Source organism: Microcaecilia unicolor, chromosome 2 (assembly GCF_901765095.1).
Source record: "Microcaecilia unicolor chromosome 2, aMicUni1.1, whole genome shotgun sequence".
NCBI classification, from domain to species: Eukaryota; Metazoa; Chordata; class Amphibia; order Gymnophiona; family Siphonopidae; genus Microcaecilia; species Microcaecilia unicolor.
This window is the reverse complement of record NC_044032.1, coordinates 493,387,333-493,414,412: the sequence shown is the minus strand read 5'-3', so window position 1 is coordinate 493,414,412 and position 27,080 is coordinate 493,387,333. Positions and strand designations below refer to the sequence as shown.

The following is a 27,080-nucleotide window of genomic DNA, read 5'->3' as shown; positions in this document are numbered from 1 at the left end:
TGGATTTCTTTGGAGGATGGCTATACCTGGGGTCTTTCTGTCTTATTGACCTAGTTGTCCATAGTCTATGATTTCCTTCTGTACAAGACTATTATTTGTATGATTGTTTGTTATGGTGGTTTGTCTCAACAAATGTGGAGACAGGGAAGAAGTGGGAAACTACAGACCGGTAAGTCTCACGTCGGTGGCAGGAAAAATAATGGAGTCGCTGCTGAAAGTAATGATAGTTAACTTTCTAGAAGCCAACGGGCTACAGGACCCGAGGCAACATGGCTTTACCAAAGGAAAATCCTGCCAAACGAATCTTATTGACTTCTTTGACTGGGTGACCAAAGAACTTGATGAAGGACATGCACTAGATTTAATCTACTTGGATTTCAGCAAAGTCTTTGATACAGTCCCCCACAGAAGACTAGTGAATAAGCTGAAAGGGCTGATCTTAGGACCAAAAGTGGTGAACTGGTTGACTGACAGGTGGCAGAGGGTGGTGGTAAATGGAATCCACCAAGAGGAAAGGAAGGTGAGCAGTGGAGTTCCTCAGGGGTCGGTGCTGGGGCCAAATTCTATTTAATATATTTGTGGGAGATATTGCTGAAGGGTTGCAAGGAAAGAGTTGCCTTTTTGTGGATGACACAAAGATAGCCAATAGAGTAGATACCCTGGAGGGAGTAGAAAAGATGAGAAGGGATCTCCGAAGAATGGTTGAGGGTCTGGCAGTTAAAATTTAATGGCAAGAAGTGCAGAGTGATGCACTTGGTGTGCAGAAGCCCAAAAGAGAGATACCGAATAGGAGGGGAGAGATTAGTAAGCTCACCTTGAGGTGTTGGTGTCTGAGGATCTGAAGGTGAAGAAACAATGTGACAAGGTAATGGCCCTGGCCAGAAGGATGCTAGGCTGCATAGAGAGGGTTATAACCAGAAGAAGAAAGGAGGTATTGATGCCCCTCTACAAGTCGTTGGTGTGGCCCCACTTGGAGTACTGTGTTCAGTTTTCGAGGCCGTATCTTGCTAAAGATGTAAAAAGATTGGAAGCGATGCAAAGAAAAGCTACAAGAATGGTATGAGATTTGCATTGTAAACCGTATGATAAGAGACTTGCTGACCTGAACATGTATACCTTGGAGAAAAGGAGAAACAGGGGTGACATGATACAGACATTCAAATATTTGAAAGGTATTAATCTGCAAACAAACCTTTTCCAGAGATTGGAAGGCAGTAGAACTAGAGGATATGAATTGAGGTTGAAGGGGGGCAGACTCAGGAGTAATGTCAGGAAGTATTTTTTCACGGAAAGGGTGGTGGATGCATGGAATGCCCTCCCGCGGGAGGTGGTGGAGATGAAAACAGTATTGGAATTCAAACATGCGTGGGCAAAACACAAAGGAATCCTATTTAGAAGGAATGGATCTACGGAATCTTAGCAGAGATTGGGTGGCAACACCGGTAATTGGGAAGCAAAACTAGTACTGGGAAGACTTCTACAATCTATGCCCTTATCATGACTGAACAGATCTGGATGGCTAGAGTGTACATTTTAAGGGGCTTCGACGTTAGCTTCAGAACTTTTAGTACAAGAAGAGTGCTGGGCAGACTTCTACAGTCTGTGCCCTGAGAATAGCAAGGACAAATCAAACTCGGGCATACATATAAAGTATCACATTCCATGTAAAATGAGTTTATCTTGTTGGGCAGACAGGATGGACAATACAGGTCTTTATCTGCTGTCAATTACTATGTTACTATGTTGTTTTTATTCTACCACCCTGTTGGTTTGAATGGTATATATGCTTGGAGGATGCGAGTGTTGGTTGTGTGAGGACTGGGCAATAAAGGTTCCTAGATCTTTTTGGGCCCTAATAGCAAGGGTGTAGGTAGACCTGCCATTTTGGGTGGGCCCAGATTTAACCTGGTGGGGCCCTTCCCACCCCCACCCCCACCCCTACCCCTGTACATACATACAATATAGTGTTTTTTTTAAAAATGACCCAACATCTGCCCGTTTCTCTCTGAACCCCCCCCCCCCCCCCGGTCCTACCTCAGAGTCGTTGCCCATCACAATTCCTATAGGCAACCTGCACCAGCCCTGCAGACTTCTCTATATCACATCCCCACCAAAAAAACAAGAAGTGACATCATTGAGGGCAGGACATGATAGAGAGAAGCCTGCAGGGCCGGTGCAGGATGCCGCCAGCAGTAGCTCTGAGGTAGACTGGGGGGGTAGACGGGCAGATGCCAGGCCACGAGTGGAGAAGAGGGAGAGAGAGTAGTGAGGCGCTGCCACTGAAGAGGGGGGCTTCATGGGCTGCTGACTGGGTGGGCTTGAGGCAAGAATGGGTGGGCCTGTGCCCACCCAGGCCCACCCTTAGCTACGCCACTGCCTAATAGTTTTCTTTTCAAATCATGACTGGGAGCTCTTCAATTTGAGCCTGCAAATAGGTGGGAAAAGGTGGGATACAAGTGCAACAAATAAATAAATATATCTCTCAATGTGAAAGGGTTGGACCATATTATTAAGCAGAAAACATTTTATACTACAGATATATTTTTTTTTTCAAGAAAAGCATTTAGGGGCCCTTTTACTAAAAGGCTGCCACCCGGAACTACCACTGGCCCAGTCCTATCTGGGTACCCATATATATATGCCAACCACAAAAATCTTTTAAAAGTCAATACATGGGTTAATAGAGGAAAAGGATCTCAGCAACCCAGAAGATTCAAGACTAGCCAGTTACTTCCAGTTACTTAAAACTTGCTTATGAACTGCTTTATACAGATGTAGAGTAGATGACTGAACATACTGAACAATGGCATAGCTAGATGGGGCCATGGGAGCCTGGCCCTCCCCCAATTTGTTTGGTGCCCCTGGTTGGCTGTGGGGGTCCCCAACCCCTGCCAGCTGAAGACTTTGTCCAGTGCTAGTCTGTGGCAGCACCACCACATTGCCTGCCCTACTCTCTCTTCCCCTCATGTCGGGCACTCTCCTTTTAGTGAAATTGAGCATGCTTCAGCTGGCAGGGCGGTGAATAAAATGGGCCCCCCACACCTTGGGGTCTGGTCCCCTCCCACCTCGAGGTCTGGCTACGCCCCTGATAGTGACAGGCCTCTAAGAAACTTAAAGATAAACACAAGCCCCCTCAGTCTATCATATTGTATGCACAATTTTATGCTTAGCACATACAACTGTGTACACAAGTTATAGAATGCCTGCAGTTACACATATAATTGACAAATTAGTTGCTAATTGGCACTAACAACCAAATTATTGTGCAATTTCCGATATAGAATTTGCACTCAGCATGCAGAATCCCAGTGCCTAATTTTAGGTGACCTGTACTGAATTACCCTCAAGGTGTTTACATTGGGCAAACAATGGTTAATCAATGCAATGAGACAGCATTTGGTGTAACATGCTCATAAATTTTTTAATCTGTCACCATCTATGCTGCTATGTTTTGTATCAGCTGTAAAGCCCTGGTTCTGCAAGCTAGTAGCCACACAAGCAAAGAATCGCAATAATGGGCAAAATTAATGCTCATGGAACAAACATTATAAACCATAAAGCTATATGTCTCTGTTGATCACCCCACCCCTCACCTATCCACACCCATCCTGTTAGAATATCAATGATATGCTTTGATGTCCCCATGCATACCTCCGACCCACCCCCATCCTCCCACCCTGTCAGACTGTCATAGTAATGCTTGAATGTTTTCACTTATATACACTGTCAGCTAGCACATTTGCTTATTTCCGATCTGACGAAGAAGGGCAACCTTCGAAAGCTAATCAAGAAATGTATTAAGTTATGTCCAATAAAAAAGGTATCATCTTATTTTCTTTTTCATGTTTTATTTTGTTTGATTTCTATTGATAACATGGAACAAACAGAAAGTCATCAGAAGCCAAAAATGATTGAAGTCTATGTAGAAGGTGGTGCTTGAAAAATGATCCTGACAAACAGCTTTCCAACATGGGTCCTTATGGTTAGTCCAAAGTCAGGAATGACCCCTAGATAATGCATTTTAGGCAGTACCTTTAATACTAAAACAGATTTGGAGACTTTGTGAGGAATAGTTTATTAAGAAAAAGTTTTCCTGTCTTCATGACCCCAGTTGAGTTTATACTTCCTTCTCTGTTCTGGATGGTAATGAATCCATAAATGATATAAAAGTTCCTCAGTTTCATGACTGGAAGTATATTACTTTTCGACATTATTCTCTAAATGGTTTACTGTCTCTTTAAAAGGTAAGTAAATGCCCTACTCATTATGTTTTTCAGCAAGGAAGCTTAATATGATGAAACTTCAAAAGAAAAGGTGAAATAATGAGCAGAAAACCTCTTTAAAGAGGCTTTAGTAATTGCTAACAAGCAGAGAAATAGCATTTACAGAATCTGTGAGACTGAGAGGCAACATTATGAGATTAAACTTCACCAGCTGGGGAGGAGGATTTTGATAAATTAATTTTTCTCCGCTTTCACATGTTCTTTGTGCTAGGACAGGCAAGTCTTATAATTAATCCTGAAGCTAGTGGTTGCATCCCTGGAGAGAGATGTCCTGTACCATGGATTCGTTTCCCATTAATTGGACATGTGTTTGGCATCTAACAGCAGGGTAATGGCTGCAGCTGCTTAGGAAGGTGTTCCTGGGTACTGAGACTCAAATTTGTTTAGAGTTAATTGCTCTACATCAGTAGCCGAATCAGTCTGATAGAAAAGTAAATGATATATGTTCATTTAGATAGTACAGTTTATAAATATGTCATATTAGTTATTATTTTATATCATATGAAACCTCTGAACAGCAGTAGTTTACTTTTCATTAAAGCAAAAGGTCTTGGCTTGGTCAAACTCATTAAAATTTTGTGATGTTGACCGATACAAAAGGTCAGATGCCAAATCCATACTTCAATGAAGCTTTCCTTATAAAATTTTGATATTTTGGTATATCAACCAGAGAGTATGAAACACAGAAAGAAAAGCAGACTTAAACAAAAAGGAAAGCATATTCACATAAATCCTTGTTTATTTTATGATTCATTTCTTAATTAAGCCTTTTATAAAAACATTTATATAACATAGAACCTGATGGTAGCTAAAGACTTGTGATGTTGACAAGTCAAAAGAACTGAAACAAACCTTGGTATTTAATGGTGATGAGTCAAAGGAACTGAATCAAATCTCTGTAAACCTGGAAGATGTAATGGGACAATTTGACAAACTAAAGAGTAGCAAATTGCCTGGACTGGATGGTATACATCCCAGAATACTTATAGAACTAAAAAATGAACTTGCAGAGCTATGATTAGTAATATGTAATTTACCTTTAAAATCAAGTGTGGTACCAGAAGATTGGAAGGTGGCCAATATAACGCAATTTTTAAAAAAGTGTTCCAGAAATTATAGACTGATGAGCCTGATGTCGGTGTTGGGCAAAATGGTAGTGACTATTATAATGAACAAAATTACTGAGCATATACATAGGCATGGATTAATGGGACAAAGCTAACATGGATTTAGCACAGGGAAATCTTGCATCACCAATCTATTACATTTGATTAAAGGGGTGAATAAACATGTGACAAAGGTGAGCCAGGCCTCAACCCGTTCATCTATACAGACGATGTCACTATCTACATTCCCTTCAGACACGATCTGATGGAAATCACCAATGAAATCAAACTCGGCCTGAACGCCATGGACCTATGGGCAAACTCATTCCAACTGAAACTGAACACTGAAAAACCACACTGCCTCATCCTCTCATCCCAACACAATAAGTACAAACCCACTACCATAAACACCCCAGACCACACCCTCCCTATTTCAGATAGCCTAAAAATACTCGGTGTCACAATCAACCGCAACCTTACTCTTGAGGGCCAAGTAAACTCCGTAACAAAGAAAATGTTCCACTCAATGTGGAAATTCAAACGCATAAAACCTTTCTTCCCGAGGGAAACATTTCTTAACCTAATACAATCTATGGTCCTAAGCCACGCAGACTACTGCAACGTAATCTACGCGGGATGCAAAGAACAACTCACAAAGAAACTCCAAACAACCCAAAACACTGCAGCCAGGCTAATATTTGGTAAAACACGATTCGAAAGTGCTAAACTGCTCAGAGAAAAACTGCACTGGCTCCCAATCAAAGAACGTATCACCTTCAAAATCTGCACCCTGGTCCACAAAATCATCTATGGGGTAGTCCCAGCATACATGTCAGACCTCATAGATCTACCAACCAGAAACAAAACCAGATCATCATGAACATACCTAAATCTCCACTACCCAAATTGCAAAGGACTCAAATACAAAACAACCTATGCATCCAGCTTCTCCTATATAAGTACTCAGCTATAGAATGCACTGCCAAAAGCTGTGAAAACAATCCACGACCATCTAAACTTCAGAAAATCATTAAAAACCAATCTGTTCAAAAAGGCTTACCCCACCGACCCTACATAAATATCTACACCCAGCAACACAGCTAAATCAAGGATCGTACGGGACAATATGCAACATCCCTCTCTTCGACCCCCATGGTCCCTGATTTACACCTATCTTATTCGATCATAGCATAACCTGTATTTGTCTATTTGCCAGATTTGGCAAACGCCTTTACGCCACATTGAGCCTGCAAATAGGTAGGAAAATGTGGGATACAAATGTAGCAAATAAATAAAAATATTGTGTATTTGGATTTTCAGAAGGTATTTGACAAGGTACCTCATGAACAACTCCTGAGGAAATTAGAAAAGTCATAGGATAGGAGGCAACATCCTATTGTGGATTAAGAATTGGTTAAAAGAAAATAGAAAGTAGGATTAAATAATCAATATTCTTAAAGGAGAAAGGTAGGTAGTGGAGTTCCCCAGGGGTCTGTGCTGGGACTGCTGCTTTTTAACATATCTCCTATATAATAATTTGTCAATCTGCGTCCCTGGATGGCTGGCTGGCTGGGTTCGTAACCGTATGCAAATGAGCTACTACGTAATCGGCTCGCCTCCAGCCTAACCTTCCCTCTCAGTGTCCTGTCCTCCATCAGAGGAGGGCGGGACACTGAGAGGGAAGGAAAGGGAAGGCTGGAGGCAAGCCAAGCCTGCCTCTTTCACTGACGTTGCTGCAACTTCAGGTAAAATAAAAGTTTTAAAGGAAGGATGGCAGGAAGGAATGGAGGGCTGTTGTGGGAGAAGAGGGCAGGCAGGTGAGGACTGGGGTTGAACTGGAACGGGTGCTTAAAAGTGGGGCAGGTGGAGGCTGGGGCGAGTCACTGGACATGGAGGGGAGGGGAGAATCACTGGATATGGATGAGATGGGAGGGGAGGGGAGAATCGTTGCACATGGATGGGAGGGGAGGGGAGAATTACTGGAATGGAGGGGAGGGCAGGAGAAAGAGGAGAAATTGGTTAGATGATAGCCTTCCTAGTGCCCGTTTAATTTTTGGAGAAATGGGCTTTTTTTGCTTGTTTATATATGATCAGGAAACTGAAATAATGAGTGAGATAATTACATTTGCTGACAACACAAAGTTATTTAATTTAATTTTGGCATTTATAGTCCACTTAACTGTTAGGCTGTAGGCGGAGTATAGCGTAACAGTGAGTAGAAATAGTTTTGCAAGCAGTCAACAAAATAATGTAGAGACATAGCGAATGAAACTAATTCTAACAGTTCTAACAGTTTACATAGAACAGGTTTAGTTAACAAAAAACTTAGTCACCACTAACACTGTGGGAGATTACTCAACAATAAGAAGTTAGGATATGAGAAATTAGCCTGGCTTTATACTATTTGCAGTGTAGAAATGTTTTTCTTGAGCCAACATAGTTTTCCTTTTATGTCCTTAAGTTATTTAGTGTGGTAGTGCATTTATCTGAATCTAACATTTCAGGTCAGTTTGGGATCTGTGGAGGGGCATTTTCTAACGGGGCCAGCCATCTCTAAGGGCGCCCATCTCCGAGGACGGCGCTGCAAAGGGGCAGGGCCGACCGTATTTTTGAACGAGATGGCCGACCATCTTTCGTTTCGATAATACGGTTGGGGCCAGCCAAATGTCAGAGATGGCCGGCCTCGGTTTTTGCCGATAATGGAAATCTCAAACCTAGCCAAATCCAAGGCATTTGGTCGTGGGATGAGCCAGCATTTGTAGTGCACTGGTCCCCCTGATATGCCAGGACACCAACCGGGCACCCTAGAGGGCATTTCTACAAATTAAAAAAAAACATTAAAATAGCTCCCAGGTGCATAGCTCCCTTACCTTGGGTGCTGAGCCCCCCCCCCCCAAATCCCCCCAAAACCCACTCCCTACAACTCTACACCATTACCATAGCCCTTATGGGTGAAGGGGGCACCTACATGTGGGTACAGTGGGTTTTGGGGGGGTTGGAGGGCTCCCATTTACCACCACAAGTGTAACAGGTAGGGGGGATGGGCCTGGGTCCACCTGCCTGAAGTGCACTGCACCCACTAAAAACTGCTCCAGGGACCTGCATACTGCTGTGATGGACCTGAGTATGACATTTGAGGCTGGCATAGAGGCTGGCAAAAAAAGTTTTTAAAGTTGTTTTTTTAAGGGTTGGAGGGGGTTAGTGACCACTGGGGGAGTCAGGGGAGGTCATCCCCGATTTCTTCCGGTGGTCATCTGATCAGTTCGGGCACTTTTTTGGGACTTGGACCTGAAAAAAAGGGATCAAGTAAAGTCGGCCAAATGCTTGTCAGGGCTGGCTTTCATTTTTCCATTATCGGACGAAGCCGGCCATCTCATGGCACGCCCCCGTCCCGCCTTCTGTACCCTGCCAACACGCCCCCTTGAAGTTTGGCCAGCTCTGTGACGGACTGCAGTTGAAGCCGGCCAAAATCGGCTTTCGATTATGCCGATTTCGCCAGCCTTGAGAGATGGCCGGCCATCTCCCAATTTGTGTCGGAAGATGGCCGGCCTTCTCTTTCGAAAATAAGCTGGATAGCGTCTTTGGAACAGCCAAGTTTTTAATAAGAAGAAGCATAGGTCATTGTGAGTTTGATCTCTAGTGGTAAGGTGTTCCATAATTCTGCTCCTTTTCCCAAAAGGGTTGTGTTGGAGGTCTTTATTAAGTGGCAAGTTTGGCGACTGGGTGTTGATAGTCAAGAGTTTAAAGTCTGCTCGAGCTTTGAGAGATAATCAGTGTAATTGTGTTAGGTATAGGATGGCATGATCACGCCATCATCCTCCTCTTATCAATTGTGCTGCAGCATTTTCAAGGATTTGTAGTCGCTTCATCAATTTGTCTGGTAGGCCTAGGTAAACGATGTTGAAGTAGTCCAGGATTGTTAAAACCAAGGCCTGGACCACGGTTTGGAAGTGATTTGGATGCAGCGTATGCTTGATATGAAGGAGAAGTGACAGTGTTTAATTGTGTTGACATTATTAAATGGGAGTCTTTCCAGACTCCCAATAGCTTGATCTCTTTCTTTATATAGATTATGGATCCTGCTGGTTGGGTTGGTGTGTTTGATGGGTTGTTTCCTACCCCGAGCATGTTGGTCTTATCTGGGTTTATGTTCAGGTGCAGAGAACAGAATCAGATGAAAATGGTGTTGAAGACCTTGTTCATCAGGGAGTGTGCTGCTGTTATGTCTCGATATGGGAATAATAGAATAATGTTGTCTGCATAAGAAAAGTATTTAATTGTGAACGGATTCAGTGTTTCACCAATGTTTCTGAGATAGAAGTTGAAAAGGGATGGCAATATAGTGGGGAGCCTTGTGGTACCCTGTGTTTCATAGTCCAGGATTTAAATGAGCAATTTTCCCATTTGACCTGGATGGATCTGTGCTGCAAGAAGCCTGTGAATCACTTTAGAACTGCCCCTGTAATTCCCACTTCTTCCAGCATGGTCAGGAGGGAGTCATGATTCACCAGGTCAAAGGCCGTAGACAGGTCCAGTTGCATTATGAAGACCTGGAATTCTTTATCAAGTAGTAAGCAGAGAGCAGCCCTGCTAGGACTATTTCAGTGCTACAAAATGGGCAGAATTCTGATTGCAGTGGGTCTAGTAAATTATGTAGGTAGTCTTTAAATTGGGAGGCTACAACAGCTTCCATGATTTTAGTTAAGGTAGGTATGTTAGCCACTGGGCGATAATTGTTGGGAAGTGTTTTGTCGAATAAGTCTCTTTCTAAGAGTGGGGAGAGTACAACAATCCCTCCTATCTGTCTGAGGAATTTGCCTGATTTCAGCAAGGTTTCAATGAGGGTTTTTATATGTGTTACTACTGTTGGTGGTACTAGTTTTAGTAGGTCTGCCTTGCATAGGTGCAGACTACTTGAGCCTTTTGAAAAATTGGAAAAAGTGAGTGTGAAATTTTGGAGGTCTCTTCCTCTGAATCAGTTCCACGTGAGGTCTTTTGGAGAACCACCTTCAGTGGCAGGTTGATTTATTTTTCTCCTACTTGTGGCGGGTTAGAGAGGGATTTTACTAGTTGAAAGAGTGTGTGTGAGGAGCTACTGTTTTCCCTGATTTTCTGTGAATAATAGTTTTGTTTTTCAGTTATAATCATTTCTTTGTATTTCTTTATCTGGGATCTCCAGAGGGTTTTGTCTTGGGCTGTCTGTCTTCGGCTGTCTGTGTTTTTAGCACAAGCATTCCAGCTGTCTACAGGATTTCTTCAGTTGTAGTAGTTCCTGGATAAACCACAGGCTGCTGGTCATTCTGGAGTTTTTTCTTTCCTTAATTGGCACTATTTTATCTAGCATATTTAGAATTGCTGAGTTCTAGTTAGCAAGTGGGTCCTTTGGTGCAGGATTTACATCTTGCTTTAATTTCTGTATAACATCTTCCCAGAATTTGTTACTGTCTAGTATGCCTCTGTTTCTTTTGATTTGTTTGGGTAGGCAAAATTCTTTTAGCTTGTGGTCTGACCAGATAATGGTGGATGTTTTTTTTTTTTTTGTACTGGGATAGAGAGATGCATCAGTGTGAAAATAGCATCTATTAAATGGCCTCCACAGTGAGAGGTTCCCTCATATATTAATTTTAGATCCAGCTCACTTAAGAAATGAAGTAGAGATTGAGGGGCCCTTTTACTAAGCCACATAAGGCTCAACATGTGTCCAATGCACGCTAAAATGAAATTACCGCCCGGTTACCGTGTGGCTCTTGCGGTAATTTCATTTTTGGCGTGCATCCAATACGCGCATCCGAAAAATTATTTTTGGATGCGTACCAAGTGGCATTTATCTTTTTAAACATTTTTTAAAAATAAAAAAAAACATCCAGGTGAAAAATGCAGAAAGTCAAGCCATTGGGATGTAGGAGGAGCCAGCATTCTTAGTAGACTGGCCACAGAGACATCTGTTCTGGAACTTTCTGGCCTTTTCTTTTGGGTCTGCTTATTTCTGTGTGTTTCTATGAGTTTCCACTGATAGTGGCAAGACGGGAATTCCTGGCTGACCACAAACTGACAAGACCATTGCCATAACATCCCAACCAAATGTCTTGTTACAAACAAACTGACAAGACCCCCAGTTGTCATGACATCCCAACTATTTGTTACTGAGCAGAGGTGTGGCAAGGACACTAAGGCCCTATCACAGGTCTCCTATGTACTTGCAGGATTGCTGATTGGGTGATATATGAGGTGGTCCTTTGTTATGGGAAGGATATATAAGTAACTGATCATCTAAAGAGACTCTGAAATAGTCCGGATGGCTGGAGAGTTTCATATCCTTGCCACAGCTATTTCCAGGGGGGGTACTCTCCCCCCCCCCCCCCCCATACAAACTAATTCTCTATAGCTAAGATTCTTTCTTTCTTTCTTTCTTTCTTTCTTTCTTTCTTTCTTTCTTTCTTTCTTTCTTTCTTTCTTTCTTTCTCTATGTTCTATGACCTTTGTAAGTTTGCATGACAGTGAGGAATAAAACTTTCCTTCCTGTTGTTAGACTCCGTTCTGTAAAACTACTAATGCCAAGAGCCAATAATATTTCTTGTGCTGTTGCTAGTGAGAAATAAAGATTCCTTTTCTCCTTCTAACTTAGCCTGAGTGTTTTTTATAAGATTAGCATAATAAAAACGCACCCTAGTACACATCCCAGCAGTACAGTGGGGCACCCTAGGGTGCACTACTATGGACTTCATATAAAAGCTCTCAGGTACACATCTCACCATTGCTCCCTTATCTTATCTTATTTATTTATTTATTTATTTATTTATTTATTTATTTATTTGTATATATTTATTTTATTTATGTATTTATTCGTACTTGTATCCCACTATTATCCAAAAATGAGTTTCGGTTCAATGTGGCTTACATTTAACAGTTGTTTGAATTTACATTGATTCAATTACATTTACAAGGTTGTATGATGCTGTGTTTTACAGTGTTGGCAAGGTAACTATTACTGCATATGGAATAGTCATTGAGTTTCTTGAGAAGATATGTCTTAGTTTATTTCTTAAATGAAAAGGTGTGTTACAGTTAGAGGCTGTACTGTGTATTCTTGTTCCAGAATGATTAGTGCATATTTTAATCATAGAATTTCCTGATGAGGTAGGTCTTTAGTTTTTTTTCTGAACTGGAGGTAGTTCTTGATGCTTCCTATGACTATGGGAATTGAGGTCCACCATTTTGAGCCCAGGTAGCTAAATCCCACCAAGTATGTGGACTTGTATAGTATGTTGGGTAGGTGAAGTAGTAGGTAACCTCTGGTTCCTAGGTTTGCATTTCTTGGTGATAGTTTGATCATGTCTAGCATGTAGTTTGGTGACATGCCAAACAGTATTTTGAAGATGATTGTGCTGGTTTTGAAAAATAGTCTGGCCTTGATCGGGAGCCAATGTAGTATTATGAGTAGTGGGGTTGCTCTATCATATTTTGACTTTTTGAATATCAACCTCACTGCTGTGTTTTGGATGGTTTGCAACAATCATAGTAGGTTTTCTTTGCAGCCTACATATATGCATTACAGTAGTCTAGTTGGAACAATATCAGTGTCTGTACTATAAGATGGAATGACTGTCTGGGGAAATAGTCTTTGATTCTTCTCAGTTTCCATAGTGTTTTGAAGCTTTTTGATGTGATTGCAGCAACTTGGTCTTCAAGGGTCAGATGTTTGTTGAGAATGTTTCCTAGTAATTTTATTTGTGTTTCGATTTGTGTAAGATTGTTGATCTATTATGAGGTTTTGGTAAGTACTGGGATTGTGCTGGCTGGATAAAACCAGGAGTTTGTTTTTGTCTCAGTTCAGTTTGAGCTTGACAGTTGTGGCCCAATTTTGCATGAGGTTGAGTCCTCTTTTGACCTTATCCAGTATCTCTGAGATGCTGTCATTGAAAGGTATGTAGATAGTGACATCGTCTGCTTATATAAATGGGCTTAAACCCATTTTTTCCAGTTTCTTGCCAAATGGAGCCATCAGAACATTGAATAATATTTGTGATATCGGAGAACCCTGAGGAACCCCACATTCAGGGATCCAGGAGACTGAAAATTCATTGGACATCTTGAAAAAGTAGGATCTAGTTCTTATAAGAAATGTTGAACCAGGCTGCTAGTGCTCCAGTTATTCTTATGTTGTTGAGCAGGGTCATTAGTATTATGTGATCTACTAGGTTGAAGGCACTTGACATATCAAATTGTAGTAGTAGTAGTATTGACTGGCCTTGGCTTATTATTCTTCTGAATTTTGTGATCAGGGTGGATATGACTGTTTCAGTGCTATAGCATGGTCTGAAGCCTGTTTGAGAGCTGTGAAGGACTGAGTAGTGTGTTAGATATTCCATTTGTTGTTGTGCTACTAATCCCTCCATTGGTTTTGTCAGCAGTGGTATTGATGCCACTGGTCTGTAATTAGTGAGTTCACTGATCTTTCTGGTGCCATCTTTATGGATTGGAGTGAGTTTGATGTTGCCCTTGTCACCTTTGGGAGGTGGGGGGGGGTCAGTGACCACACTGGGGGAGTAAGGGGGTCATCCCTGATTCTCTCCAGTGGTCATCTGGTCATTTAAGGCACCTTTTTGTGCTTTATTCATTCTAAAACAGGTCTAGACCAAAATGTTGAAGTTCTAGCCCTAGACGTTTTCGTTTTGTTCCATTATGGCTATAAAACGTCCAAGTGTTAGGGATACCCTAAGCCTACCCTAATCCCTCTCCAATATGCTCCCTTGTGATTTGGATGTACTGCAGATGAATTGCATAGATAGATGTCTGCAAAATAGAATTCAAAAATACTGATTTTGATGTTTTGAGAAGAAATTTATCCAAATGCTGCTTTATGACTGTTTGGACGTTTTTCTCATTCGAAAATGAGCCCCAAAGTACATTAAAGATATCATGGAACACAGTCAAGATATTATTCAGGCATGGACCAACATTTCTGAAATGTCTGTAGTGTGTTCTTCATGTGCACTGTACGCTTCTCCATCAAGAGAACAAATTGCAACCTTTTATGCTAGTCCACAATTGAGGGTGGAGAAGCAGACTTCCATTCTTTTGCAAATAGTGCATTTCACTGCAAGAAAACTATTTGCAATAACCTTATGTTGATAAGATGAGTAATCCTACAACCCCATATATAGTAAGCAGAGCCCCCAGGAAGATGTGCATTCGTGTGCCCACTACAGTTTTAGTAGCCCCTATAACTTGTTCCCAGAAGGGTTTGATTCTGGTACATGACCCACACATATGTAGGTGCAATCTGACTTATCAACCCTTCCAACAATTCACAGATATCCCCTGCCGGAATATGTGAATTCTCTTGGGGGTCATATACCACATCATGAGAACTTTAAGATTATTTTCCCAAAGTTTGTCTTTACTGCCATCAAGACAGCTTCTTTCATTGACAAGGTTTGCTGCAATTCTGTTTCCCACTGAAACATGTATGGAATCTTATCCAAACTATTACTTCTAATTATTTTATAGAGCGCAGATATCAAACCCTTCACTGAAGAATATTATAGCCATAAAGATTCTAAAGCACCTAGTACTTTAGTTTTAATCTCTTTGTGTGGGATGCTATTCAGGCTATGTCTGCATTGTAAATACAAGAAAAAAAAAAAAAAGTCTATATAAGCCAAATTCCTTCTGGAGGTTTTCAAAGGATTCACCTGGCCCTTTTGCAATTACTGGTAAATAGAGGTGAGACCTCGTACTTTTTACCACTTAACTATAGTGACTTGTTCAGAAGCCACTACCCGAAGTAATGCAGTGAGGGGGACCAGCTCCAATAAGCAGCCTGAACCTTCCAGTTGGCTCATATGTCTTCTCCACTGTGACATAAGGGTTGCTAGTTGAGAGATTACTTCTAATTCTTGCAAATACCGACAGAAGTTCATGTAAATTTGTGGTTGATGTATAATATTGTTCTATCTGGGTAAACGGTTTTTGACTTGGTGTCTCCCTCAATCACACACAGTATACTTCTTCCCTTCACACATGGTATTTCTATCCATAAGGATTCCACACTATATGTTTCATGTAGAATGTTTATTTTGCTTGACTCAAGTCCCTCTTTAACATATAGCGCCCCCCCCCCCCCCCACATTTTGATCCATTCGATCATTGTGATATAATTTATGCCCTGTTAACACACTGTCCTCCTTCCACCAGGTCTTTCAGATGCCTATTATATCTACCTCTTCATCTACTGCTACATACTCCAACTCTCCCATCTTATTTTTTAGACTTCTGGCATTTGTATATATAGACACTTATATACACACTTCAAATTGTGTTTTTTCCTAACATCTACAAGCTGCTTTGAAATTGGCAGTGATAATTTGCATCCTTTACTCTGTTCTCCCATTAAACACCCCTGTCTTTATTTCACAATTATTGAAATCTCCCTATTGGAATTCCATTAAGCTCCTGTTTCAGTAGTGTTCTTCGAGGATACTCCACACAAACCATGTGCTCCTGGACGGCTGTTGTCTTCCCCCCTCCCTCCCTATTTTAGTTTTAAAACTGCTCTATCTCCTTTTTAAATGTTAGTGCCAGCAGCCTGGTTCCATCTTGGCTAAGGTGGAGCCTATCCTTTTGGAACAGGCTCCCCCTTCCCCAGATTATTGTCCAGTTCCTAGTAAATCTAAATCCCTCATCCACGCACCATCATCTCAACCACGCATTGAGATGGTGGAGCTCAGCCAGCCTCTAGGGTCCTGTGCATTGAATGTGGAGCATTTCTGAAAATGCTACCCTGGAAGATCTGGATTTCAGCTTTCTACTTAAGAGCCTAAATTTGGCTTCCAGAACCTCCCTCCCACATTTTCCTAAGTGATTGGTACCCACATATAACAAGACAGCAGGCTCCTCCCCAGCATGATCTAAAATCTTATCTATTGACGGGTAAAGTCCGCCACTTTCACACTAGGTAGGCAAGTTACCAGATGATCCTCACGCCCACCAGCCACCCAGCTATCTACATGCCTACTGATCGAATCACCAACTACAACAGATGTCCTAACCCTTCCCTTCTGGGCAGAAGCTCTTGGAGACACATCCTCAGTGCGAGAGGATAGTCCATCCCCTGGTGGGCAGGTCCTGGCTATAGGATTACTTCCTACTTCACCAGGGTGACGCTCTCCTTATAGAAGACCTCCCTCCTCCAAGGTAGAACAGGGGCTGCTAGACTAGAAGTGGGACTTCTCTACAATGTCCCTGTAGACCTCCTCAATGTACCTCTCCATCTCCATCAGTTCCTCCAAGTCTGCTACTGTAGCCTTGTTTTGTTCTGTTACTGCAGAACCCCCCCCCCCCCCCCCCCAACACACCCCCTTGAAATCTGGACAAACTGTCGCGAAAAACATCTAAAATTAGAGTGTCAAAAATTGCAACTTGGACATTTTTGAGAGAAAAACGTCAATCTGCCACCTTACCTTATGATGTTTTTTGGATTTTTGTTTTGTTTTGTTTTGTTTTGAAAATGAGCCCTATGAAGTCTTGGGGGCACAGATTATGGGCCCCAAATGTAAATGAGGGGGAGGGCTTAAGGACATAAGATTGAAGATTCAGTATCCTTATACTGGCTCTGTTTGTAGCTCATAGGGAGTTACATTTATTTAGGTACAGTAGATGTTTTTCTGGCCCAGGAGGGCTTACAATCTGATTTTGTACCTGAGGCAATGGAGAGTTAAGTGGCTTGGAGCTGAAGTGGGACTTGAACTCTGGCTTCCCAGCCTGCTGCTCTTATCATTAGGCTAAAATGGGTTATCTCTCACAAATGTACTTTGCTAAAGACTTCTACTTACAGTAAAACGTTTTGGAACAAAGTCCTGTGTGAAGCCTTTTTTGTGAATTGGCACTCAAGGGCCCTCGAAGTAATTCTTCCTGCTTTTGAAAATGAACCACCACCCCTAAATGCCCCTTTCTTACAGGAAATGGTGAGATGGGAGGTTACAAGTGCATTTTAAGTTAAATAAACACTTTAAAAGTCTTTGCAAATGTGCCCAGAATCTTGCACTAGAACCTTCTGACTTCTGATTTCAAGAAACTGGAGGGGTTTTCCCCTCTGGTCAGTCAGTATGTTACAGTATTACAGCACATGGTAACAAAATCTTAACAGAGATAATGACAAAACGTGCATGAAAGTAAATAAAGATAAATAAATCTTACTTCTGTTCTCTGAGGCTCCATGTTCTGAGGTGTGTATTCGACTAGATCCATTGCTAAGAAATCCCATTTTGTCCTAGAAATTACATGAATTTTAATTCATGAAGCTACAGTGCACTTCAGTAAATACATCTCCCAAAAATCAATGATATTACTATAGAGAATACTTATATGGCCTCTATTTACTAATGTTATAGTTTATTGCCGATATGTGCGGAAATTGCAAAGTCACCATGTAAATTGTTGGGGGACTTCTCAGCATCTTCCCATACAGTTAACGCAGAAACAATACACTTACCCCCCCACCCCCTCTAATTCTATAAAAATCAGCTTTATGCTTAGCGTGCACAGCCCAGTTTATATAATAAGGTCAGATGCGTGTTCAACTTAATTTATTAATTGGCTGTTAATTGGAGTTAACACTTAAATTGGTGTTAATTGGCACCAATTGACTGTTGTGTATGTAACTGACCTTAGTCGCTATTCTGGAAGCTGCGTGTGCAATTTCTGTCATGCATAACTTCTAGGAGGTGTGACAGTGGAAGGGACATGGGTGAGTCAGGGGTGTGCCTAAGAACATAAGTGTTGCCATACTGAGACAGACCGAAGGTCCATCAAGCCCAGTATCCTAACAGTGGCCAATCCAGGTCACAAGTACCTGGCAAGATCCTAAAAAGTAAAATAGATTATATGCTGCTTATCCTAGAAATAAGCAGTGAAGTTTTCCAAGTCTACCTTAGTAATGCCTTTTGGACTTTTCTTTTAGGAAATGATCCAAACCTTTTTTTAAACCCTGTTGAGCTAACTGCTTTTACCACATCACGGGCGATGAATTCCAGAGTTTAATTGCACATTGAGTGAAGAAATATTTTCTCTGGTTTGTTTTAAATTTACTACTTAGTAGCTTCATTGCATGCCTACAAATTACATGCGTAGATTATAGAATATTAGGGGTTATTCGCCTAGCTGCCAACAGTTAGGTGTGAGCACTTACACCAGCCTTTGACATGGGTTAAGTGGTCATGCCTAAGGTTAATTGCGAAACTGAGAACTTAAGTTAGTATTCTATAATTGTGATTCTATGCAGAACAGCTGTTATAGAATTCGCTCTGTGCATCATCCCAGCACATGAGCCTGTTTACTAAAATACAGTAATGTACTCTTTACTGTGCAGTACTTGTACTGGAAGTAATGCAGATACACTTAACACCATCTACTGAAGTACCGTTAAGTGCTTCATATTACTACTACTACTACTACTACTACTACTATTTAGCATTTCTATAGCGCTACAAAGCATACGCAGCACTGCACAAACATAGAAGAAAGACAGTCCCTGCTCAAAGAGCTTACAATCTAATAGACAAAAAATAAATAAAGTAAGCAAATCAAATCAATTAATGTGAACGGGAAGAAAGAGAGGAGGGTAGGTGGAGGCGAGTGGTTACAAGTGGTTACGAGTCAAAAGCAATGTTAAAGAGGTGGGCTTTCAGTCTAGATTTAAAGGTGGCCAAGGATGGGGCAAGACATAGGGGCTCAGGAAGTTTATTCCAGGCGTAGGGTGCAGCGAGACAAAAGGCGCGAAGTCTGGAGTTGGCAGTAGTGGAGAAGGGAACAGATAAGAAGGATTTATCCATGGAGCAGAGTGCACGGGAAGGGGTGTAGGGATGGACGAGTGTGGAGAGATACTGGGGAGCAGCAGAGTGAGTACATTTATAGGTTAGTAGAAGAAGTTTGAACAGGATGCGAAAATGGATAGGGAGCCAGTGAAGGGTCTTGAGGAGAGAGGTAGTATGAGTAAAGCGACCCTGGCGGAAGATGAGACGGGCAGCAGAGTTTTGAACCGACTGGAGAGGGGAGAGGTGACTAAGTGGGAGGCCAGCAAGAAGCAGATTGCAGTAGTCTAAACGAGAGGTGACAAGGGTGTGGATGAGGGTTTTGGTAGAGTGCTCGGAAAGAAAGGGGCGGATTTTACGGATGTTGTAAAGAAAGAAACGACAGGTCTTGGCAATCTGCTGGATATGAGCAGAGAAGGAGAGAGAAGAGTCAAAGATGACCCCAAGGTTTCGAGCTGAGGAGACAGGGAGAATGAGAGAGCCATCAACAGAAATAGAAAACGGGGGGAGCGGGGAGGTGGGTTTGGGGGGGAAAATGAGAAGCTCGGTTTTGGTCATATTTAATTTCAGGTGGCGTTGAGACATCCAGACAGCAATGTCAGACAAGCACGCTGAAACTTTGGTTTGGATGCAAGGTGAGATATCAGGGGTAGAAAGATAGATTTGGGAGTCATCAGCAAAGAAATGGTAGGAAAAGCCATGGGATGAGATTAATGAACCAAGGGAAGAAGTGTAGATAGAAAAGAGGAGGGGACCAAGAACAGAACCCTGAGGTACGTCGACAGGCAGAGGGATAGAAGTAGAAGAGGATCCACCAGAGTGAACACTAAAGATGCGGAGGGAGAGGTAGGAAGAGAACCAGGAAAGGACAGAGCCCTGGAATCCAAGTGAGGACAGGGTATCGAGAAGTATGCTGTGATCGACAGTGTCAAAAGCAGCGGAAAGATCAAGAAGAATGAGGATGGAATATTGACCTCTGGATTTAGCCAGTAATAGGTCATTAGAGACTTTAGTAAGCACAGTTTCGGTTGAGTGGAGAGGGCGAAAACCAGATTGTAGTGGGTCAAGAATAGCATGTGCACTAAGGCGCACAACCACAGCGAAGGTGCCAATAAATAGGCAGATGACACTGTAAAGTCCAGTTCTTTATTGCACCCACTGGCTCAATACGGGCTTGTGTTTTGTCCAAAGGCCTGCATCAGGAGTCTCTATTGGATGTGTGGAACAACCATGTCGGAACTATTCAGCGCACAGGGGAGATTCTATACATGGCGCCTGGAAAATCCACGAGGAAATCATTTTCACCTAAGCGTATTCTATAAGATTTAAGTGCAGTATATAGAATATGCTTAGTTGATATCCCAGCACCTAAAACTACGCACATCCATGTACACCAACGAAAATGTGGTGTAAATCCTTCACATAGATTTACGCAGACTGGGCCATATTCTATAATAATGCACGTACATTTGGGAACACCCACGAAATGTCCATTTCCCCACCCATAACCATGCCTCTTTTGGGCTGGGTGCATTAGAATTTAGGCGCAGTGAGTTACAGCATATAGCAAGTTATGGGTGTACATTCTAATTATTGCTGATTAGTGCTTATTATTGCTTGTTAAGTGCTCTTAACAATGCTGATTGGCTTGTTAAGCCAATTAAGTTATGCACATTGTTATGGATTAACATTAGATTTAGGCACAGAATGCTAAGCGCGATATATAGAATCCAGCAGATAATGTCTGTACGATACACACGCAGTCAAAAACAAAGTGAATGAGTATCTCTTGTTATCAGAGATACTCATTCACTGTCATCTGTAAATTTTATCTGCATCTTCGCTGTGGTTGTGCACCTGTGCTGTTTGTGAGGGTTGTTTCCTCTGTGTTTATTGTTGTGACCCATCACACTAACTCATGGTAATTTACCGTGCATTATGAGACACAGTCCCTACCCATTCACTATCCGTTCAGCATTAGGCAGTTAGGGGGGTGCTCAAAACTGGGTGCCAAAATATATAGGCGGATATCCATTATAGAATAACGCGTAGCGCCAATTCCTGTGCCTACCTTTAGGTGCACAACTTACGACTGCTGAAACCTGATGTAAATGCTGCCACCCAAGTTAGAACTATGCGCACAACTTTTCAAAACTCCCATTGGCCATGCCCCCTATTGTGTTATGCACTAGTAAAGTTAGGCATCGTGTCTTACAGAATAGCCAGATGTGCAAACAAATTTTAATGAGTGCCAATTAACTTTAATAGTTAGTTGTTAGCGCCCAACTATTGATAATTAAGGGCTCGTTACTCAATTAATTTGCATGCACACCTTAGGCATGTGCACACATTTGGCCACACAAATCTGGGCACCAAATATAGAACCTGAGGATTACTGTAGTATTTAATGCATGTTAACTGTCAGCAACTGTGTTGTTAGCACACACTAATTCCTGCGTTAACTGCTTAATTAAGCTTCTTAAATAGGCCCAGCATTTTTTGCTAATGAATCAAACCCCTAACCCCATGATTCTATATAGCACACCTAGAGTTACGCATGATTCCACGCATAAATCTAGGTGTATTTTATAACTACGTGCGTAGATTAATTGTTTCAACAAGCTGTTAAGTATTGTTAACAGCTCTTAACAAGCAATAATTGGCAAAAATTAGAATTTATGCGCATACATTGATAAGCGTATTCTGCAATGTACTGCGCATAAATTCTACCATGCACAGGCTTAGCGAACATGGAAATGGACATTTTGTGGGCATTCCAAAATCTACGCACGTTGTTATAAAACATGGGCCAGTGCATGTAAATCTACATGCAGGGATTTGCACTAGCTTTTCATTGGCGTAAATGGACGCGTATAGATTAACTACACCTAAGCATATTCTAAATACTGCACGTAAATCTAAGTGCAGTATTTAGAATACGCTTAGGCATAATTGACTAGTATGCATTAATTTTAGGCGCCATATATAGAATCGGGCCGTAATTCTATAAAAGTTGCCAAAAATTGCATGCACAAATTTGGGCATGCGCCCAATTTGCGCATGCAATTTATTTCAATAACAAGCCAATTAGTGCCAAGAATTGACTTTCTAATGAGCAATTATTGGTGCTAATTGGAATCAAAGATCTATGCTCATTAATTTAGGCAAGTGATCCACACCTAAATTTTACACATGTCCCAATGGTGGGTGTAATTTTGGGTTATGTATGCAATTATAGACTAAGAAGGTTCCGTGCATAAATATAGGCGGGGCATCTGCACCACATTTTTGTTGGTGCAAATGGATACACCTAAAGTTACGTTCAACCCCCAGGACATAAGCACTATTCATTAAACCGTACCTAACTTTAGGCGTGGCTTATAGAATAACTCTTAAGCGTGTTTTTTTTTTTCAGTTCCGATTTTTTAGGCACAATTTATAGAATTCACCCCTAAAAGTCTAGAAAAATTGGCCGTGCTGATTTAGACTGCTTTTTTACCACACACCCCAACTTATGATACTACCAACATATACAAAAGTCATGATGCAGAAATTGCACATACACTTCTAGGGTCATCTTGAAGAATGCAACCCTTAGAACATGAAAAAGCTCATGATTTATTGTTGAGTCCTCTCTCTCTCAATGGAGGATCAGATTTCAGTTGTATTAAAAAAAAGGTTAAAGTTTTGCATATGGTTAAGTAGATCACACATTCTTGAGTAATTCAGGCCTACAATAGTTTGTGTGAGCAGAAACATGATGTTATGTGGATTATTGCAACCTGATTCAAGGAGATTTGCAGAAAAAGTTTTTATCTCAACTTCAGCTGCTACACAATACAGCAGCAAAGTTAGTATGGGGTAAAACGATGGGACAGAACACCCTTTTTAATCACAGTACACTGGCTCCCAGTAGATTTGAAAATGTGTTTTAAGCTTATTGCTTTTTGTTCTTATCATTTTTACAGTCATATATCATCAGGTACATTCTCACTCATGACCTGAGATTGGTTACTTCATCTGTTACATAGTAACATAGTAACATAGTAGATGACGGCAGAAAAAGACCTGCATGGTCCATCCAGTCTGCCCAACGAGAAACCTATAAGTGTATACCTTACCTTGAATTTGTACCTGTCCCCTTCAGGGCACAGACCATACAAGTCTGCCCAGCAGTATTTCCCTCCTCCCAACCACCAGTCCCGCCTCCCATCAGCGGCTCTGGTACAGACCGTATAAGTCTGCCCTCCCCTATCCTCGCCTCCCAACCACCTCCCCCTCTTCCCCCCAACTGCTCCGCCACCCAATTTCAGCTAAGCTTCTGAGGATCCATTCCTTCTGCACAGTATTCCTCTATGCATATCCCACGCATGTTTGAACTCCGTTACCGTTTTCATCTCCACCACCTCCCGCGGGAGGGCATTCCAAGCGTCCACCACCCTCTCCGTGAAGAAATACTTCCTGACATCTTTCCTGAGTCTGCCCCCCTTCAATCTCATTTCATGTCCTCTCGTTCTACCGCCTTCCCATCTCCGGAAAAGATTCGTTTGCGGATTAATACCTTTCAAATATTTGAACGTCTGTATCATATCACCCCTGTTCCTCCTTTCCTCCAGGGTGTACATGTTCAGGTCAGCAAGCCTCTCTTCATACATCTTGGAACGTAAATCCCATACCATTCTCGTAGCTTTTCTTTGCACTGCTTCCATTTTTTTAACATCCTTCGCAAGATGCGGCCTCCAAAACTGAACACAATACTAGTTTTTCTTCTTTGAGGGGCCCTTTTACAAAGGCGCACCAAAAAGTGGCCTTTGGTAGTGTGTATTGGATGAGCGCTGGAACATTTCTCCAGCGCGTCTGGTAAAAAGGGGAGATTTGGGCCGGGAAATGGATGTGTGGCAAAATGAAAACCAGCACATGTCTATTTACAGCCTGAGCCCTTAATGCCACCCATTGACTTAGCAGTAAGGGCTCACGCGTTACCCGCATGGTAACCGTCCAGCACGCACCAACTGCTGATTACTGCCGGGAACACCCCCGCAGTAGACAATAGAAAATTATTTTCAATCGTGTGTTTTCAGTACGCACCAAACTTGGAATTACCGCCAGGCACATGTAGTCAATCAGGTTTTCAGGATATCCACAATGAATATTCATGAGAGAGATTTGCATTCACTGCCTCCACTGGTTGCAAATCTCTCTCATGAATATTCATTGTGGATATCCTGATAACCTGACTGGCTAGGGTGCCTCCAGGATCAGGTTTGGGAACCACAGTATTGTTTACTCTGACTCTTTTGACCTTTCTTTAGAAATTGACTGCATGGATTTGTTTTCAGCTATCTTTCTACTCTCACATCACACCCTTTCTCCACTCTGTTACATATTAAGCAGTTTTCTAGTTTCTTATCTTTTCACTCTGGTGGTTTCACCCCACATTGTGTTTCTGCTCAAGCATGCTGCTATGCAAACCTCTCACTGTCTCCATTCTGACCCACCTACTCTTTTCTGCATTTCTTTTATAAAACAGTCCAGCTTTTATTGTTCAGGCTTTACTAGCTCCATTTCTTTGGAATTAACTCCTCTCAGAAGTCCAAAAGGCTTTTGTTTTGGAAAAATTCCCATCAGAACTAAAAACTTCTCTTCAGATAGGCCTATCCTCATACTTTATTTATTTAGATTTTGCTCACACCTTTTTCAGTAGTAGCTCAAGGTAAATTACATTCAGGTATACTGGATATTTTTCTGTTGCAGGAGGCAATGGAGGGTTAGGTGACTTGCCCAAGATCACAAGGAACAGCAGTGGGATTTGAACCGGCCACCTCTAGGTTGCAAAATCAGTGCTCTAACCACTAGGCCACTCCTCCACTTAATTTAGTTTGCATTAAATAGTAACATAGTAAATGACGGCAGATAAAGACCTGTACAGTCCATCCAGTCTGCCCAACAAGATAAACTCATTTACATGGTATGTGATACTTTATATGTATACCTGAATTTGATTTGTTCTTGCCTTTCTCAGGGCACAGACCATAGAAGTCTACCCAGCACTCTTCTTGTACTAAAAGGTCTGAAGATTCTGGAATACCAATGATCTCACTTTGTACTTTCTCTTTTAAGGTACCCAGAATCTATCTCCCACCTTACCCTCTCTCTATCACCTGTCTCTACCTACCTACCCATCCATTTACTACTCATCCATCCTTCTACTATGTTAAACTTAATTTCCTACTTTACATAACAAAATTCTGTGTTATATTACTATGTAAGCCGCATTGAGCCTGCTTTTAGTGGGAAAGTGCGGGATACAAATATAATAAATAAATAAATATTTAAGAAAAGTGTTTGCACAGCAGTACACTGCAACAGCCTCCTAAGTTGATTTTGTATATGGGATAACCACCATTAAAGTGGGTGCCAACAGTTAGCACCTCAGATTCTATAAATGACTAGGATATATATGTGCACAGTGGCATGTAAACCCAGTATGTAAATCCAGCATTTACACAATACCATCCATAGCACTGTATGTGAAAGAGTGGGGGAGGGAGAGGGCAGAAACTTAGCAACTGCATTAAAGTCCCTAAGGCAGAAAGCCACTAAAAACATCAGGACTCACCACTCTTGCCGCCAAGACACTACTGAAACAATAAAGCAGGGTAAGAAGGAGGTAGGTGCCAGCTTTCATTTTGTCTTCCCTTTACTCTGATTAAGGAGAGGATCCTTCCAGTCAGACACCAGTGAAGTGACAGCAGCAGGGGCACCAACAGCCTACATTAAGCAAATACCTGGACTTCAGCTCTGTCTTTCGCAAGACAATTTACTGAAAGTAGCAGGGGTTATATTGGTTTTCCCTCCTCTTGCCCTCACATCCTAAAATATGTTTGGCCGTCAGGAACAAGGGATTCAGGTTAATTAGTAACTGCTTTCAAGGCTCATGAGTACACAGTTTTCTGGAAGCAGTTACTTTCCACAACTCCACGAATCATAGTAAAAGGATGCTGGAGACCTTTTCAGTATGATTGCCTACACTGTTTTACTTGAAGAGTTGCAGTCTAATGGCTTCTTGACTGCAGTGCCATCTTAACCTGTCTTGGGGTGCTAGGGCAGAAAGACTCTGAGGAGCCCTATCAAAAATTGTACTACTTGGAGGGGCATAATGGAAAGATCGTCCAAGTACGAATTAGGATGTTCTTACGAAAACGTCCAAAAATAGACATGTATAATGGGAAAATAGTGTGGGCGTTTTTCGATAATCGATTATCCCTGTAAGAAAACAATCAAATGACGAGCGCATAAGCGTGACTAAATTGGGCGCCCTAACACGGTCGATTATTGCAGGTGCAAACGACCAAATCACGTGATGTGTAAAATAATGTACATAGGTGTATCGCAAGTACAGTACATGTTGTTCAGGCCATCCAGGTATGGGAAAATATGAGGAACGCGTATATGTGTCAACTACAGACATATCATGCTGCTCCACCCATACTTTCATCATATGTGCCCATCTGAATGTCCGGATCTGCATGCACTGTACACCTACTGAACATGCAGCTATATGCATATTGTGTATATGTGAAAAGGGTCGGGTGGGGTGCGTCATACTCATCTATATAAGACACGTTCCACACACGTGCAGACATGTGCACGTCAAAGACGTCTATGCTTACGAGGGCGTCCACGTGCTGATAGGGGCCATATATGGAATGGTCATCCATATATGGAGCTGTGCATGAAACGAAGTCCCTCACGCAAGGTCGTCTATATAAGGCACTTCTTTTCCAACACATGGAAAAATGGCACAACGGCGAGAGCCGAATTTTGGTGAACAAGAGAGCTTGCTGCTCGTCAGGCTGTGCCTAAGGCACCGCCATCGC

At 41.9% G+C, this 27,080-nt stretch overlaps 1 protein-coding gene across 1 annotated transcript in view; it reads right to left on the bottom strand.

Annotated features, from left to right (window-relative positions):
• HGFAC (HGF activator) overlaps window positions 1-26,026 on the bottom strand; it is a 152,938-nt gene extending 126,912 nt beyond the window's left edge. The window contains exons 1-2 of the mRNA XM_030191140.1: window positions 25,820-26,026; window positions 17,588-17,660 (exon numbers count right to left, since the gene is read on the bottom strand). Of these exons, the coding sequence (XP_030047000.1) occupies window positions 17,588-17,660; window positions 25,820-25,888 (142 nt within the window). The 5' untranslated portion in view covers window positions 25,889-26,026. The remainder of the gene's footprint in view (window positions 1-17,587; window positions 17,661-25,819) is intronic.
• Between the last annotated feature and the right edge of the window lie 1,054 nt (window positions 26,027-27,080).